Genomic DNA, 18,715 nt, shown 5'->3' on the forward strand with positions numbered 1-18,715 from the left:
TAACATGTACAAACGAAATGTTACTATTCATGGATATTTATTTTTCAAAGGAGATAGTTAAGAGATCTAATTCTTTATGTAAGCTATTGTGCGGTGTTACACAGGCCTACAAAAGTCAGACTTACAAATGATTAATACACCGTAAGATTTGTCGATAATTGTATTGAATTCTAATAGTACGCATAAAAGTAAGACAAACAGCGAGTTCCAGATACTTTTCAGCCATTAAAAGTTGTATTGTATCATGTTTATCCCCGAGATTTTATGCGATTATATTTAAAATACAATTGAAGGCAGTACGCTTATGTGGATGGTAACTATACATACATATATGAAAAAAAATATATCAATGTATTTAAATAAACGCTATATATAAACCAGTTCAATCGCGTATAACAAAGGATAATAAGGTAGAATGATAATTAATTAGAGATCGCTACAGCAGGACTGATAGCTCTGTGTATTGCTTTTTTCAATACATCGGGGCAGACATGATACAGCCAAATGCAAATGTCATGATAACTTAACGTTACATTTCTCTTCTAATACAAAACATAGAAAATTCACGACGTGATTACATTACTTTAATAAAATGCTAAAAAGTTATCTTTACTATCTGATCCAAAAAGTTCTATATATTATCGGAGGAGTTACATGAGGATCTTAATTATATTTTTTAAAGTAATATCATTTACTTTGTGATTATATGGGTATGTCGAGTAGAGGTGAGCGTGATAATTCTGTATTTTACATGACTGCTAAAAAAATATACAGATATATGTTTATTCTCGAGAGAAAGAGAGGCGAGTTTATTTCAGAACTTTTTGATCAGATATGATCGAATGCATTTATCGGTAATTTATAAATTATTTGTTGCCAGTCGTATTTAATTGTGTTTAATATATACTACAAAGTGACTTATAGCAACGGCACGTTTCGTTATTATGAATAATTTTTAGCGATCGTCTTCAGACCTTGTACGACTTCTTTTATACCCGTTATCTAAAAATTGCAATTTATACTTATAGTGCGTTCTGCAGTCCGATTTTATTGTTTGCTAAGGATACATTATTATTTCCACTAGTATAATTTGCAGACTCGTTTCTTAATTCGCGGAGTATCATGTCTCTGACTGACTCTTCCTTTTGTTGTTCATTGCAATCATCTTTTACTTCCTTCTTGACATTTACTATATCGTGATCCTCCTGAAGATGCAAGACTAAAGAAGGTAAGGCATAAAATATTTTGTCACAAAGATTACACTGGAATGTCTTGCCATCTGTTGCCTGTAAGCAGTACTCGTAATCTTTCATAGAACTATATGTTTGTCTATGTAACGCTAAATGCTTTTCATGGTCCATAGCGAGAATAAATTCGTAAGAACAAATTGGACACTTTAAGTTATGCTTTGTCCACATTGTATGCGCTTTTAATCGATGCAAACTATCATAAACTTTACCACAAACAGGACACTTCATGCATTTATGATTATTTAGGGTCTCTCTGCTTTCGTATAATCCACTACATTCCTTACATTGATAAGTTCTTTCTCTTTTACATGCATGCTTAAACCAATGCTTTTCTAACTGTGGTAACAAATCAAATACTAGTTTGCAGAGAGTACATACGAATCTTCCTCGATGATCTCTTTTCATAGTGAAGTTCGATGCTCGTATGTCCCAATGTTTTTCGAAATTATTTTTACGCATTAAGTTTTCGTTACAAAACTCACATTGGTCCTGATGTTTAGATAGATGATTAAATAACATACCAGGCTCTGTATTTGTGTAATTACAAAAGGAACATACAAAAGTATCATCTTCCTTGTACACGTGTGAGTATAAGTGTTTTTGGAATGAGTTTGAAGTGAAAAACATTGCACCACATGCTGGACATTTTAAATAAGGTTTACCACTTTCAGTGTAATATAACGGCAAAGGTCTGAAGCTTTGTAACCAGCCAGCGTTATCTTTGGAATCTAGAATATTTTGCTGATCCATAGAAGACTCTTCGTAATCTATTTCTTCCATGGCTGGCACACGTTCGTCTACGTCTGTAGAAATGATCGAATGTTCTTCCTCTTTTATTTCAACTATTGGTTCATGCTTCGGTATCAGTTTTCTCAACAATAATACTTTATTATGTCGCTTAGAACGATGTCGAGATTTAGACTTTTTGTTAGCCAAAGAGCGTTCATTATTTAATTTCTTTGTCATTAATGCATTGTCCGATTCCAACTGCGTTATTATTATAAACTCCTTATTATTAGGTACAGAAGTAACGTACGACAAAGGTGAATCCGCTCTCAAGTCATCCCAGTCGCTGACAGTGGATTCTGAATCATTTTCAATGGACAAAAGTTCGGAGGACACGTCGTCTTCTTGAGATCCAATGTCATCATCATCATCATCTTCCGCGGAAAGGAGCGCTGTTCTTAATATTTCTCCATTCGATATTGGATATTTATCTTTTTCATAGTTTTCTCCATCGTTTCTTCTCTCGTTAGTTTCTTCATCTTCCATCGCAGTTTTTGAAAAATCTTTGCATTCTGAATCCTCTAGCGTTAGCATTTTGCGTTTGTAAAAATCCTATGATTTGTACTTAATTACTGCAACACATAAAATTAGACATTACTCTGCTTATAAACTGTTTACACGGAGAGTTCTCAAAGATGAAACATAACCTTAGTTTCCATTTTATACACCGCATCTTTCACTTTTAAACAGCTCAATCGTAAATGAACGATGATTAAATCAAATCTTTAAACAGTCGTTGTTAATGATCAAGTAAACAAAATGTACTTACATGTGGACATTTAACGTGGCCCCTCCTTACGACGCTCTTTGCGGTGCAAACATCGATTTGTATCTGCGTGGAATTCTTTAAAGACGTATCAAAAGATGGACAAAAAAACTATGTGCCATAACGTAAATTCGTCATTTAATTTCCAAAATTCCACGCGAAACTCGTAAATCTCGTAGTTCTCATTACTATTCACACTTGAATAACTTTGATCAGCTGTTTACTGATTACACAAAATTGACAGGACGTCTCAGTTCGCGTCCAACCGATGACCTGCCGATGGTGACACGAAAAGTATCTCTCAACTTCTCTTTGTTGAATTTCTTGTGTTCTATGACATTTATTCGAGGTAAAGAAAGACTACTTGAAATACCTTTTACGATTACGTCGTAAGTTTCTGCTGTTTACGTATAATCTGATTAATTATTTCTAGTAATGAAATTTTATTAAGTTATATTGAAATGCGATATACAACTCCGCGTACCTTATACGCGTAGAATGTATAGTTGAGAGACACTGTCATAGGAATAAGCCATGTATGTAACTGTATGCAGATATAGAGGAGGGATATAGGAGGGCTCGGAGATTTATTAGAACACGTACGAGAAATTAATATATTTTTAACATCGGTACTTGTTTCATTACAAAATTATCATATAAAATCATTGTAATATACAAAATTATTGGTACTACATTGTACTTAAATGTTAAATGCGTGTGTACCTCGACAGTGCGTATATCGAAAAGCAAGAGGGATAGAACAAACAAAAAGAATAGTAAGTTGACAAATATTTTTCTTAAACTATAACAAAAACTTTTCTATCTTGACTCTAAAATTATAAATTATAATCTTCGATATAGTTACTTAATTACGTGTTAATGTATATAACTACATGAGACATATTATCTACGAGCTCTCACTCTTTTACAGAATACTTGTATAAAAGTACTATATTAAATTAACAAAACTTGAAGCTTTTAACAAATGCAATAACACTTATTTTTTAAACTTCCATATACAATTCCTTCAAGTTAATTATATATTAACAAGTCTCAATTCACTGTAACAATCGAATATTAATACATTCTACCCTTTTGAATTATGTTAATTAAAACATTCTATCTATCATTTTGAAATTGGAGAAAACTGATCTCAAAGACTGACTGGGACTATATATCCCAGTTTCAAAGATATGTTTTATCTAGTTCAATGTATACTACAGTACAAATTATTATTGCTTTTATCGTCGGAAGACGAATTCGTCGCGAAAAAGTTAAGGGGTTAAAGAGCCTCTCTCTTGAGAATCGGCGCTTCAATTCTTGCTTCGCTTTTTGTGTTCGTGTCCATGACCGACGTCGGCAGCGTACGCATGTGGATAGTCGTAACCGTGGCCGTGACCGTACTCGTGGCCGAAACCGTGTCCAAAACCGGCGCCAAAACCATGAACGAACTGCGCGGGCAACGGATGGCCATGCAGCCCGTGGCCATGCAACACGGGATAAAAGTGACCGCCGCCATAACCTCTACCGTTGTATGCCGGTGAGCCAACCGGATCAGCGCCAATCAGCGGGATCGGAGCTGGATGGACCGGAATCGGAACTGGAACCGGGACCGGTATTGGAAACGCTTGCTTTACCGGTACTGGATACGGTTGTTGTACTGGCACCGCCACGGGGTGCTTCACCGGTATTGCAATTGGGCGTTCCACCGGGACCGGAACTGGCTATGGATAAATAGATTTCAAAGATGAATTACCTGTTTTGAGAAGTAAATTCTGTGAATGAAAGTAGTTAGATGGAATGTGGACCGTTTAGGAGGAATTACAAAGGTTAACCTTTCGTTGGACAATAGCATACAGAGTGATTTCGAAACTGTAGTACAACCGGAGAGGTAAGAATAAGCCGAAAATATAGAATAAAATTTATTCATACCACGTTTCGAAAATATAGGGTAAAATATAGAATTTCAAAAAGATTGTTAAGCGAATATAGAACGAAAATGTTGTCGATATAGTCTAGAAAACGAAGCGACAGGTAAAAAAATTTAGGGATGTTTCCTTACCTCGTGTATCGGAATGGGAACTGGGACCGGTTTGTGAATGATCTTTTCGATCGGAACTGGCACGTGATACGGTTTCTCGATGTAAACTGGCTGTGGAACAGGAACTGGTCTTTCCAGAACCACGTGTTTCGTTATGTATACTGGAAACGTTTTCAACAAATCGGCCCCCCCGATTGGTAAAGGGATAGCGGGTACTCTACCGTATGATAATCCGCCATGCAATCTATCGATCACAAAACATAAGCATCATCATTCTAGAGATTTCAAGTCAGAGATGATTCCAATCGAAAGTTAAAAATATGAATTACAAAGTTATGATATCATTACCCTCCATGAGCTAAGTTAAAGGGAGGAAATTTGAGCCCTTTCCAACCTGGATCACCTAACCATGGTTGTCCATGGCCGTACCCATGAGAGTTTGGTATTCCAACCCATCCGCCAGCTTCTGGTATCCCCCGTTTACTTTGTTTCGTATCGTTTGTTTCTGCAGTTAGCGCGTAGCCACAGCAAAGTATTAGGAACAGCTGAAATTCAATGTTTTTACAAAATTACTTTATAATTGTTTAAAGTTAATCCAATTCTCTTCCATTTCTTCGTGCTTTGTATTTTACACTTCTTGACAACGTAACTTCAACGCAAATTCTTCTCGCACATTTAGAGATATCTAACTTACCAACTGAAAAATCAAGTAATTCCAAATTTATCGATTCGTTTAATAATTTTAACTTTGTCCTGACGATGTCTACCTTTAGTTTGATCGTTTGAACCGTCGAATGACAGGAAATGGTTGGCTCGCTGTTACCACGAATCTATCACGTCTGTTTAACACAGTGTTGCGGATTTCTTAGCGTACTTGGCTCGGATCCAGGAATGATCAAAGAATCACAATTCACCGGACGTGTTTGTGTTTACTGATCGGTCTCAAACGTTTCTGATCTTTTTTTAAGCAAAGAGGATAGCAAAGTGAGTTAAAGTAAATTGTTCTAAATATGACGACCATAATGTGGAAGGTTAGAAAGAGTAGAAGAAACTAACGAAGTCTTATGTTTCATCATGAAAGCAGAATCCAGTAAAACATCGTAGTCAACAACACTAATTGTATAATCACTGTAATACGTGTTATAACACCTATACGTACTTTATACACACACGTAGACACCTGCAGGTACGTATACATAAAATATTAACGAGTCACGTAGTGACTGTACTTACTTACATAATTTACTTTGTGGTCGTTAATGACTATTTATCATTAATAAAAAATAAATAAACAATAACAATTAGAGGACCGAGAAACGTTTCTGGAACTTTGTGCCGAGTACACGTATTACGAATTGCACCTCTCAATGCTGCATGATGTAAAATGGATTGTACAAAAAAAGGTAATCGTTCTAAATTACTATCTTGTACTAAATTACGAGTTCTGTTTGAAACATGTTTCGAATAACCAGCCATTCTTCGAGATAATTGCATTTACAGATTGAAATGACTGACTGCTCTGTTTGCAAGGATTTTAGATTATATATAATTATGAATTATATAAATTACACGTATGAACAACATACAGGGTGTACCGAAAATCGTGGTGCGAGTCAAAAGGCGGTGATTCTCCCAGGAAAAGTAAGTGGAAAATGTAGAATGACGACAATTGCCGATACAAGCCATCGTTTTCAAGAAGATCAACTATGAAATTCCGTCCACTTGACTATCGTTACTTTTCAAGCGCACGTAACGCAACTTTATAGTCGATTTTTTCAAAGTGTCGTATCACGATTCTTCACTACATTCCGTATATAAAATATTCAATGCGAAATACTCGTTATAATATAACTAGATAACTAGATCTCTTATCTAGGTTCTATTTTTTAATTAAATATAAATATCAGCGTTGTATTCAGCGCGAAGGAGTTAATACTCGTGCATACAATATAATATATCAGATTATACAGGCTTACAGAGATAATAGTTCGACGAATAGATCGCCAATTAAAGATTTTGTCATATCACGATTAGACGTTACTAAGAAACTAGAATTTACTTAGAGATTAGAGATCATTAAATATTATAATAAGCGCTTTAGAAATTTTATGTATATTTGCATATTATTGCGTATTCTGTATAGTTTTACACGTCTATATATATACATTATATATTATGTATTATGTATTTCGTGTAAGTGCGTAAATATCCGCGGTTTACTTATGATTTATGTTTCTTACCGAGATCATAGACATTGCGGTCTCGTTGAGGAGGAACTGTTCGTCAAATCGAGAAAAGCGTTAGCTTTATATATTCGCTGTTTGTCGAGGTAAACAGATCGATAGTTCCGGATGGTCCAAGTCAGGTTCCCGTCTTTGATAGGATCAGGAACTCGACCTTGTTGATCGGCGAGTTTTGTATTTCCGGTGAAGAAAGTGGTTAAATACTTACTATAACGAATCTGCTTCACGTTGACGCTGTATACGATGGCCACGCGTAGCACTGATCTCATATCTTTGCTCCAAGTGTTTCGTCGAATTGAAACGTTTATCACTAGGCCGCGGGTTTTTCCAAAATTAAATAAGAAGATACTTTGACCGACGCAAGATTTGTCGTAGACTTTAGATGTTAGACTTTCACGACGATCGGATGGAATATTTGTGATCCTGTGGTTTTCAATCGCGTAATTCTTTTTTTCTTCTTGCAGGTCTGCCCCGAGAAAGTGAACCGGAACGTCCATGAAACGTCGCGCCACAACAAAGCGCAACGCACTGTTAATACGGTTGAAACACGAAGAGACGCAACTGTACGTCGTAGGATCGATCGACAGCCTATCGAAAATAAAATTCCGTTTGAAGAAATTGTTGCTACGCAAACGATAGAAAAATTTCTCTGCGATCTTCAAGTTTTAATAGTTATAAGCAGCAGCGTATGTTCTCCGTGAAATCGTTTCATCGACGCGATCTTCGTACGGTCGTAAAAATACATAAAGCTTGTTGAAATTGAGCGAATCGCAATTCGTGTCACGATTTAGAATCGGTGAACGCATAGCATTCTTCGGTTTCTGTAACGCGGAGCTGTCGCCTTTACTCGGCCAACGAGATCAACGAAACCGGCTGGTCCGTTTCTTGCACCAGTGTCGCTGGTTTGTTTCCGCGTTGGCCGCATCCGCGAACTTTCTTAACTTTCATTTTCTAATACGTACGAGCTACTTCTAATGCCGGCCACTACCTTTCATCCATTATTCATCGTTATGAACGCCGGTGAGCGCATAACAGGCTCGTAGTACGTACGTATTGGCCCTACAATGACGAAATACCTGACGGTCAAGTTAGACAACTTCAATTAACTTTCAGTTAACCAAGCAAGTCGTTGGTTCGTCAGGTACAAGGTCTCAAGTTAAATCGATATGCTTATACGAAGGAAGTTGTTTATTATTTGATTAACTTTTACCGCTAGTGACATTAATTTTTAACGCTTAACTGTTCACGAAATTTTCAAATTCCATTTGTCCGCTTGCAGATAACGCCTCGAACAAACGAACCTTACGATCTTACGACTTGTTTTCGCATCGCTGTAACTCTAATTTGATTTATCCTCGTTAATGATCGAATCTCGTTCTTACGAACTAAACTCGTCGAGTATCGTTCCACGATACGCACGTTCAGCTATAACGTAAAGCTTCTTTTCTAACGCACGTCTCACGCTTACGTGAAACACACATTTGTATTCCCTTTTGTCTACGAGCGCAGCCACGCTTCCGCCAGGATATGAAACAAAAATGTCACGAAACTACGCTCCAACCGCATAACCAGGTTGCTATAGAACCGTGTCACGATTCGGCGCATCGCTATTCTTATTAATTTGAACGTTCACGTAGACAATTTTCACCTAGCCGTCGTTCGGCTATCCGAACGATCTCGAAGACGGATACTTCGTCACGCGAAATTGTTCACGTTCGTTCTAATGTGTGAATGACGGATGATACCGTCTCGTCCCGTGTTATGCACATAGTCATGCTCGTTACGTGTAAACGAAAGAAAAGCGGTCACGACCGCTATTTGGCCATCACCCAGGATTGGACGCAGCGAAAGTCCATTGAGTTCGAACCAAGACAACGATGGTTCCTTCCTATTGCGATGTGTCACCTGTGCATGCCCTATAAATACTTATGGGGGTCACCGATAGCGAGCAAACGCAGTTTTCCTTCGGCCTCGTAGTTGCGAGCTAGGATTTAGGGAGCGTCTCGAGGATCGATCATGAAGATTATTTTGGTATTGTTTCGTTCGTTCTTTTCTTTTCTCTCTCTTCTTTAATTTATCCTTCGTCTATTTTTTACTTTATTTAGTTTTATCGTCCTTGCAATTTTATTCCTTTCTACCGCCACTGTGTTTCCTTCTTATTTCGTAAAACAACAAAATTGTTTTTGGTTTTGGACGGTGATAAAGTACTTGGTGATTAAATTAGCTGCGAATAAGTGATCGAAGGATTGCATAGCTTCCGTGGATTGTTGTTCGATCGTTGGTGAGACGTGTCCTGTGGTTTGAACAATTTTTGTATCAACAGTGAAGTTTCAGTTTATATATTTCCGCGAAACATGTATGAGCTTATTGTGTTCGTAAAATAGGATAAAACTTTTCCGTTTATTTTTCTTTCTTCTACGTTCTACGTTCACCGTTCACACGATATCCCGTTCGTTCGCAGGTCTTGTCGTTGTTCCTGGCGGTCGGTGCAGCGATTATCGTCGACAAGCACGAGAGGACCAAGCCTGTTGCGTCGAAGAGACACGACAAGAGAGGACTCGTAAATTTGGAATATGGTGTGCCCGATCATACGTACGGTCATCCTGAACCGGCGCCCGTCTTCGAGCCTTCTCTTCCGGACGTGGGTGGACACTTGGAGTCCGTGATCGCGCCTGTAGCACCTCCGCCACCGCTACCTGTAGCGCACGCAGCTCGTTAGTACTTTACCTAGTAGTTTACTTTGTTTTAATTACATTGAAAATTAATGACACGCTGATCACGATATCAACTACAAATTACGATAAGATACAGGAATCATTGGTTTGAAATTAATTAACACAAAGTACGATAATCGATACAGGTAGACACATTACAAAATATCCAATTCATTTGTCATATTCATGTCGCGCGGTTCAATGTTTATTGACGAGATACAAAATGACATGTAGTACTCAGTTTGAAAAACCGATGGTCAGCTTCGTTTTTCTACAAATATTGCGGAAGCGAGAAATTCATGCTCGTAATACCTTTACTTTTATCATTGACCATTTGTGAGAGAAACGCTGGCGCAACAAGCGATTACCTTGTATGCGTAATGATAAGAAATTCGATCGCGTTATTACCATTGCTAAGTCCATGTCCGAGATGGGATATACCGTCATCAAAGAGAAATTCTTGATAACGCCCTTGAGCAACGGTAAAAGCGTGTGTCGAAATTACGAAAGAAAAGATTATTAGCGACACCATTCGTTGTTTAGAACGTGGCTTTGAGCAAACGATGCAATTTAAACGTCGAATACGAATTAGAATAGGGGATTCCCTACGCGTTCTTCCTCTGTCTCTCTGTAGCCGTTTCACTTGATCGTGCGATATCCAGCACACTTGGTGCAATTTAGTGCGTTAAATATTTTGTTATTTCTATACATAGGTATTTTCAAGCTGCTTTATACGTTGGAAACTTATCGTACAATTAAATGCGTATTTTCAAGCTGCGATAAATGCATCCTCTCGTAGAGCGCGCAACACGATGTTCAAATCCCATTCTCAGGCCATAGTCAACGCGGATAAATATTGCGCTCATGGCGTTCCGACGAACGAAATATCCAAAGACCACGATGCACCGAGTCGTACAGATCTGCGTAAATATTTAACTTACTAATTCAATTCGTTGATACATTGACGCATCGAGTTCTCAATTGCCGTCTCAATTCTCGTACAAACCAGCGAATATAGAGGTAGCGCATTTTAGTTGCGTCCGGATATCAACGCGAGTATAACCGATATACGAAATGCAGAAACGGAGCTGGATCGCGTCTGGTCGCAAGAAAACGCCAAACAACTGACCAAACTGAGATCTCTTCTTTGTTTCAACAGCCGCGATTCCAGTACCGGTGCCTCAGCCGATTCCACAGCCGCAACCGTTTCCAGTCGCGGTGCCTCAGCCGGTGCCGCATCCGGTTCCAGTCGCCGTGCCTCAGCCAGTGCCACATCCGGTTCCAGTCGCGGTTCCCGTGACGAAGCACGTGGCGGTGCCTGTACCAGTCGATCGAGCGGTTCCAGTTCCTGTGGATCGTCCCGTTCCCGTGCCGGTGGCTGTTCCCGTGCCAAAACCGTATCCGGTTCACGTGGAGAAGATCGTGCACGTCGATAGACCAGTGCCAGTACCGTTCGACAGGCCAGTTCACGTGCCAGTGGATCGACCAGTGGCCGTTCCTGTTCCAGTACCCAAACCGTATCCGGTTCCGTACGAAAAGGTGGTTCACGTGGACAGGCCTTATCCTGTTCACGTAGCAGTGCCTTACCACGTTCCCAAACCTTATCCAGTACCCGTTGCCGTTCATGCTCACAAGACGCATGGATGGTTCAAGTAAAGTTTCTTCGAGATATCTCTGTCGGTTAACCAAAATTTTCTACGTCGGAGCTACTGGCGATCGATGGCGTTGAGAAGTTTGCCGTCGTTTCATCGATTTAACGCTTTGGCCATTTCTCGTCTCGGACGTTAGAATTAGATCGCGCGGTACGTAGATGTTTAGGGGCATTTGAGGATGCACAAATGCACGGGATTGATACATTGTACAAAAATATGTAAAATATCCAGAGCAGAGTATTTCTTACGTCAGTTGTGACAGGCGTAACGAGTCTCTACTCTTTTTAGATTACGTTCACAGAAACAACTCTGTTTCGAGCGCAGATTAACGCGGTAAGGTTTCTCCGAGTCTTACCACCGACGATTTCTAAGCATCGAATCTATCGACCCTTAATAATACACCGACGGTTGTTAACACACCGACCGAAGTGAGAAATTGACAGGTTTTTGGCAAAAATTTACAACGCCAGCAGCGTATTTGGTACAAAATTTGAAATGAACTTGCTGTAGTTTATAACGAGAAGGAGCTACGTAGAGTTATACGAGAAACTGTATAAACAGTCTATAGAGAAAAACTTGGAAAAATTGGAGTAATTTTCGTTTTTAAATTACAAACCAGTTGTTTTGATCGCGTTGGTAGCTCTTGCGTCAACTCTTAACTAATATCGTTGTATCGTACAAGTGGCCGTTAGAGTTTCGTTTAGATCATTTAATTTTATATGCTAAAGATCTATCGATAATTTTTATCGCGTATAATACAAAGTAAAATTAAACGATCCAAGCGAAACTACTACGACCAAATTTAATCTAACGAGACCAGTTAAGCGTTAAATGACTTTTTCCAACGTCATTTTGGCTAATCGTCGTTTCGAATTTTCTGACACTAGTCCATTCCAATAGTATAATAATTGTTGCTAAAACGTTAGAAGAGCGAATTGTGTGAATGGTGTACATAGTACTACGCACTGACACTGCCAAGAATTTTTGTATCGATGAATCTTTAATACGTTTATTTGTTGTTACATAAACGAAATTTAATACCGTTAAGGATTTTTATATTAACAATCTTTTCTTCTTCTTCTTTTTTTTTTTTTTATACGTTTGTAGTTGTACAAGCGAGGATTAATAAAGTTCTCCCTTAGAAAGTATGATTCGCTTGATTTGTAGCGACCTTGCACGAAGAAGAAAGTTAGAGCTTAGAAACTTTTTCTGTACGAGGATTTCTTTTGCGATAATTTTGCATAGATTAATCCTTTAGTCACGTTGAAATGTCAAACAAGCAATCTCCATCGATTAACGTATTTAGACATGTAGGATATGTAGTTTGAAAGTTCGTTTATTCACGATTCATTTTAAGTAAACTATCAATGAGATTCGTGCAGGTTCCATATGGAAATATATTAATTCCTTTTATTCCTTCAACCGTAAACAATCCACATATCCGAATTTATATTAACAATCTCATCGATAACCGTATGTAATCAAACTAAATTTCTTTTTCCTACATTTTCTACGTATTCTCTATCGCCACATTGGAGATGCGACTGTTCACACTGTTCACTGTTCACACTGTTCACTGTTCACACTGTTCACTGTTCACTGTTCACTGTTCACACTGTTTACTGTTCACACTGTTTACTGTTCACACTGTTTACTGTTCACACTGTTTACTGTTCACACTGTTCACTGTTCACACTGTTCACTGTTCAGTATTCACACTGTTCACTGTTCACTGTCCACACTGTTCACTGTTCACTGTCCACACTGTTCACTGTTCACACTGTTCACACGCGTCATCTTGTAATTCTACCTTCTTCTGTTGCTCCATGTTTCAACAACAATAATACGAAAACAATTACAAGCGACAAAACATAACGTAGACGTAATGTTCTTTTAATTATTTACGTACTCTACGTAAATATTTCGTGTCGATAAATCTGAGAAATTGAAATGTAAATAGATCTAAATGTAAGTCGCGAGAATAATTTATTGTCGCTTGTACTCGAATATTTCTTATCGATCCGTGTTTCAACAACAATAATACGAAGGCAATTACAAGCGACAAAATACAACGTAGACGTAATGTTCTTTTAATTATTTACGTACTCTACGTAAATATTTCGTGTCGATAAATCTGAGAAATTTAAATGTAAATAGATCTAAATGTAAGTCGCGAGAATAATTTATTGTCGCTTGTACTCGAATATTTCTTATCGATCCGTATTTCAACAACAATAATACGAAGACAATTACAAGCGACAAAATACAACGTAGACGTAATGTTCTTTTAATTATTTACGTACTCTACGTAAATATTTCGTGTCGATAAATCTGAGAAATTGAAATGTAAATAGATCTAAATGTAAGTCGCGAGAATAATTTATTGTAGCTTGTACTCGAATATTTCTTATCGATCCGTGTTTCAACAACAATAATACGAAGACAATTACAAGCAACAAAATACAACGTAGACGTAATGTTCTTTTAATTATTTACGTACTCTACGTAAATATTTCGTGTCGATAAATCTGAGAAATTTAAATGTAAATAGATCTAAATGTAAGTCGCGAGAATAATTTATTGTAGCTTGTACTCGAATATTTCTTATCGATCCGTGTTTCAACAACAATAATACGAAGACAATTACAAGCGACAAGATACAACGTAGACGTAATATTCTTCGAATTACTCGCGCATTCTACATAAATATTCCTTTATACTGGTAAATGGTTGAGAGAAATTTTCAATACATCGAGCTGCGTTGAATTGTATTCCGTTCGCGTCTCAAACCGTCTAAGTATAAGACGCGGGACGAATTCATCGTCGCTTTCATTGTAATATTTTTTTAGCTCGAGCTTCTAAAACGTTGATAACAGTAGTCAGAGTAGTAAGACCGTTGCGCTCCGAACAAGGCCAGTCGGTAAGACGAGGCATCTTAATATCCGCTTACGAACGAGGGTGTATATGACGTTAGAAATTGACAACGACATTAATAAAATACAATCGCGCGTCCTTGGCGCTGCCACTTTCTTACACGTAGAATTCAAATGGATTATCGTAAAGTCGCACCTAAATGTGTAAAACGCGCATATATCGTTCTGTCTATCGGTAAAGGTCAGGTAATTCCGCGTAAGGTGCACTATACGAGGCGATGCGGATATGACGCTATACAGGGTGTTCGGGGCGTAAAAAGATTTAGGGGTTGATTCTTGGAGCTAAGATAAGACGAAAGTCAAGAATAAAAACATTGCATTTTTGGCCTTGTCTTTTGTCCACCGGCGATTGAAAGATTATGCGTGTTCTTGGCCAATGTATAAATCGCTGAGAAATTGAAATGCCTTTGCTCGCTAACTTCGGTCGAAGACATTTGTAGCGTAGATTCACTTTCCTGCGATTTTCTTGAAGATTTTACCATACGTTGCTCGGCGTATCACCTAAACACAGTTCCATTTTTAAAGAAGCTAGCCTTAGTAACTAGCGAAGATACTCATCTTCGAAGTTGATAGTCTTAACGCGTATTCTTTATAGTATTTGTTTCTCTTCAAGTGTAATTATAGTTCAGGCGATGCGGACATGACGCTGTACAGGGTGTTCGAGGCGTAAAAAGATTTAGGGGTTGATTCTTGGAGCTAAGATTGCGTTTTTGGCCTCGTCTTTTGCCTACCGGCGATTAAAAGATTATGCGTGTTCTTGGCCAATGTATAAATCGCTGAGAAATTGAAGTGCCTTTGCTCGCTAACTTCGGTCGAAGACATTTGCAGCGTAGATTCACTTTCCTGCGATTTTCTTGAACTTTTTACCATACGTTGTTCGGCGTATCACCTAAACACAGTTCCATTTTTAAAGAAGCTAGCCTTAGTAACTAGCGAAGATATTCATCTTCGAAGTTGATAGTCTTAACGCGTATTCTTTATAGTATTTGTTTCTCTTCAAGCGTAATTATAGTTCAGGCGATGGAAACTTTTATTAGAAAAAGACGAGTTATGTAGAAGCGCTTATGACGCATCGATCGATCTAGCGTATCATTTTCTATAAGACGAAAAAAAGCTTGAATCATCGAAGTCAAAAGATTGTCAGTTTAAAATACTGAAAAATAAGTCTTCGCGTTCTTCCATGAAAAAGATAATCGCGTGAAATCCTTCGATTCTTCGTGCGATTTAATTCCAACGTTTTACAACATTATTAATTAACAGTTTCGATGATACGTCGAGTTTCTGACCCGAAACTCTGCTGTTGCGGCTATCATTAAATTAAGAAAATGCGTACCAAGGAAAGCAATCGTCTTGCGATAGACGTAAAATCTGATATACAATTATTATTATTTTTCTTACATGATTATTACTTTCAAAGTATCGCAAAGCCGAGGGATTTCCTTGCAGCAGAATAGAATCGAAATAGACAATTGAAACGTATCGGAAAGGAAATAAAACGCGTCGTTACGTGTGACAAATGTAATAATAGGCAACGAAACACATTTGTAAACGTTTACGTAAATATATGCAGATTAATCTGGCGCTTGATTGGAAAAGACGTCATTTCGCTTGCTAATAACTGAAATTTAACATACAGCAAAGGATCGCGTTTACTTGCTCTATGCGTTGAGTCATAAAACTAAATGACTCGCATAAATTATTGCCGAGATGACTTTATAGACACTTGTAAGCGAATATCGTTTGATCGTTTAATTACATAAAATTATGATAAATACATTGTATATATATCGACGATGTTTAGGATCCTATGCATAATTATAATACGGATAAAATAACAGAAAGAAGGAACGATGAAATAAGTAGAATAATAATTGCTTTAAAATTGCAATTAAGCTACTCTATGCTATATATATATATACAATGTAACGATAGTGAAAGTAACAATTAAAATTCACCATTGTTTATTCGACAAACTATCGTGTATAGGCGTTAATAGATCGACACGAATGGCATTAGCATAAAGTAAAATAATTAAACGGATACAACAGCTCGGTTAAACATGGTAAATATGCATCGTTTTGTATTATAAGTTGCACACGTAAAACTTTGCAATTCCAGCGTGTTCCACTAACAGTTAACTATAGAACGCTCATATTTAATACATTCTTCTGCACCTTGACGCTCGATAGGCGTTATACTTGACACCAAAGGACAACGTAGTGTCGTACACAGGTGCAAATCTATAAAAGCGTTCCGTTATACGAGAATCGCACGTTCTGTTACGCTTAAATCCAGTACATTGATGGGAAATTTAAATTTTGACGGAATCCAATGTCGGAGAACGTCTAAATGAATTTTCTAAGAGAATTTATGCGACGTTTAAATTTCAATTCCTCTGGTCAAGAATAATATTTTCTAACGTCGAACTAGTCGAAAATTTAAATCTCTCATTGGCGTTACGGACAAGAGCGACAAAGCGTGCAATTTTACTAGAAACATTGTTTTAATTTCACACTTTTATTCCGTAGAAATCCTTTTAGTACAAAATCGATCCTGTGGATTCAACGTCGAATCTGTTGGAAATTGATATTTGCGGATAGAGAGAGAGAGACTGATGGCTGAGAGATTTAATTTTGTCAACTCGATGCTACAATTTTATTTTTCTTTTAAAACGAACAATTTCAAAGTCAAGCTGCTAAAGAACCCGAGAAGAAGGTTCACCTGAAGAATAAAATTGAAAACGCAAGGAAAGCAATGGTTTTACGCGTAACGATGTAACACGCTGTTTAATAACGCGCGCAATTAATTTATTCGATCGTAGATTATTTCTTACACAGAATGAATCGCGTGGAAAACGATATCTTGTCGAATGATGCATAAAGCGTGTCTTAATAATTTCAGCGTTGCGTAATAATTTCACAATGTTTCGAAGACATCGCGCTATTGTTAGCATCACACGCTTTCATTATTTCCCCGAATCAAACGTATTTCTGTTTTTGTCGTTTACTTTTACGATCATGCGCATCACTGTCAAGTAGACTTTCTTATACATTGTATAATAATTAACTAAGCAAAAATATCTAATTTCATAATAACTCGTCGTTGTATGGAAGACGAAGGATCTCGAGGACAGTTTCGGTCAATTTGGACGCAGCATAAGAAAATACAGAGGAAGAATAATTTTTCTTCCTTCGTAAATCACGTCGCAAAGTTTAGAAACAAAACGATCGGTAATTTTAACGTTCGATAAAATTGTTCCATGTAATTGACGATGTCTCTTCGCAAATCGAAATTCGCTGATAATCTCGTCAACAGACTCTGAATGAAGTTCACCGACCAATTCGACTTCTTTCACGAGGCAAAATCAAAAGTCAGAAAATCGTATTCGCTGATAATCTCGTCAACAGACTCTGAATGAAGTTCACCGACCAACTCGACTTCTTTCACGAGGCAAAATCAAAAGTCAGAAAATCGCATTCGCTGATAATCTCGTCAACAGACTCTGAATGAAGTTCACCGACCAACTCGACTTCTTTCACGAGGCAAAATCAAAAGTCAGAAAATCGAAATTCACTGATAATCTCGTCAACAGACTCTGAATGAAGTTCACCGACCAACTCGACTTCTTTCACGAGGCAAAATGAAAAGTCAGAAAATCGTATTCGCTGATAATGTCGTCAACAGACTCTGAATGAAGTCACCGACCAACTCGACTTCTTTCACGAGGCAAAATCAAAAGTCAGAAAATCGAAATTCACTGATAATCTCGTCAACAGACTCTGAATGAAGTTCACCGACCAACTCGACTTCTTTCACGAGGCAAAATGAAAAGTCAGAAAATCGTATTCGCTGATAATGTCGTCAACAGACTCTGAATGAAGTCACCGACCAATTCGACTTCTTTCACGAGGCAAAATGAAAAGTCAGAAAATCGCATTCGCTGATAATCTTGTCAACAGACTCTGAATGAAGTTCACCGACCAACTCGACTTCTTTCACGAGGCAAAATCAAAAGTCAGAAAATCGTATTCGCTGATAATCTCGTCAACAGACTCTGAATGAAGTTCACCGATCAACTCGACTTCTTTCACGAGGCAAAATGAAAAGTCAGAAAATCGCATTCGCTGATAATCTCGTCAACAGACTCTGAATGAAGTTCACCGACCAACTCGACTTCTTTCACGAGGCAAAATCAAAAGTCAGAAAATCGTATTCGCTGATAATGTCGTCAACAGACTCTGAATGAAGTCACCGACCAATTCGACTTCTTTCACGAGGCAAAATGAAAAGTCAGAAAATCGCATTCGCTGATAATCTCGTCAACAGACTC

The 18,715-nt window shown here is 37.8% G+C and overlaps 3 protein-coding genes across 3 annotated transcripts; 1 reads left to right on the forward strand and 2 right to left on the reverse strand.

Annotated features, from left to right (window-relative positions):
- Positions 1-20: 20 nt before the first annotated feature.
- Positions 21-3,266, reverse strand: LOC139986661 (uncharacterized). Its single transcript, XM_072002155.1, has 2 exons — positions 2,806-3,266; positions 21-2,608 (listed from the first exon to the last, which is right to left on the reverse strand). The coding sequence occupies exon 2, from the start codon at positions 2,568-2,570 to the stop codon at positions 1,023-1,025; it is 1,548 nt and encodes a 515-aa protein (XP_071858256.1). The 5' UTR covers positions 2,571-2,608; positions 2,806-3,266; the 3' UTR covers positions 21-1,022.
- Positions 3,267-3,737: 471 nt separating this feature from the next.
- On the reverse strand, positions 3,738-7,469 carry LOC139986664 (uncharacterized). Its single transcript, XM_072002159.1, has 4 exons — positions 7,084-7,469; positions 5,192-5,388; positions 4,865-5,087; positions 3,738-4,526 (listed from the first exon to the last, which is right to left on the reverse strand). The coding sequence occupies exons 1-4, from the start codon at positions 7,096-7,098 to the stop codon at positions 4,116-4,118; spliced, it is 846 nt and encodes a 281-aa protein (XP_071858260.1). The 5' UTR covers positions 7,099-7,469; the 3' UTR covers positions 3,738-4,115.
- Positions 7,470-8,441: 972 nt separating this feature from the next.
- Positions 8,442-12,508, forward strand: LOC139986665 (uncharacterized). The gene is made up of 3 exons (XM_072002160.1): positions 8,442-9,117; positions 9,548-9,800; positions 10,960-12,508. The coding sequence occupies exons 1-3, from the start codon at positions 9,103-9,105 to the stop codon at positions 11,454-11,456; spliced, it is 765 nt and encodes a 254-aa protein (XP_071858261.1). The 5' UTR covers positions 8,442-9,102; the 3' UTR covers positions 11,457-12,508.
- The last annotated feature ends 6,207 nt before the right edge of the window (positions 12,509-18,715 follow it).

This window comes from Bombus fervidus, chromosome 4 (assembly GCF_041682495.2).
Source record: "Bombus fervidus isolate BK054 chromosome 4, iyBomFerv1, whole genome shotgun sequence".
In the NCBI taxonomy this organism is placed as follows: Eukaryota; Metazoa; Arthropoda; class Insecta; order Hymenoptera; family Apidae; genus Bombus; species Bombus fervidus.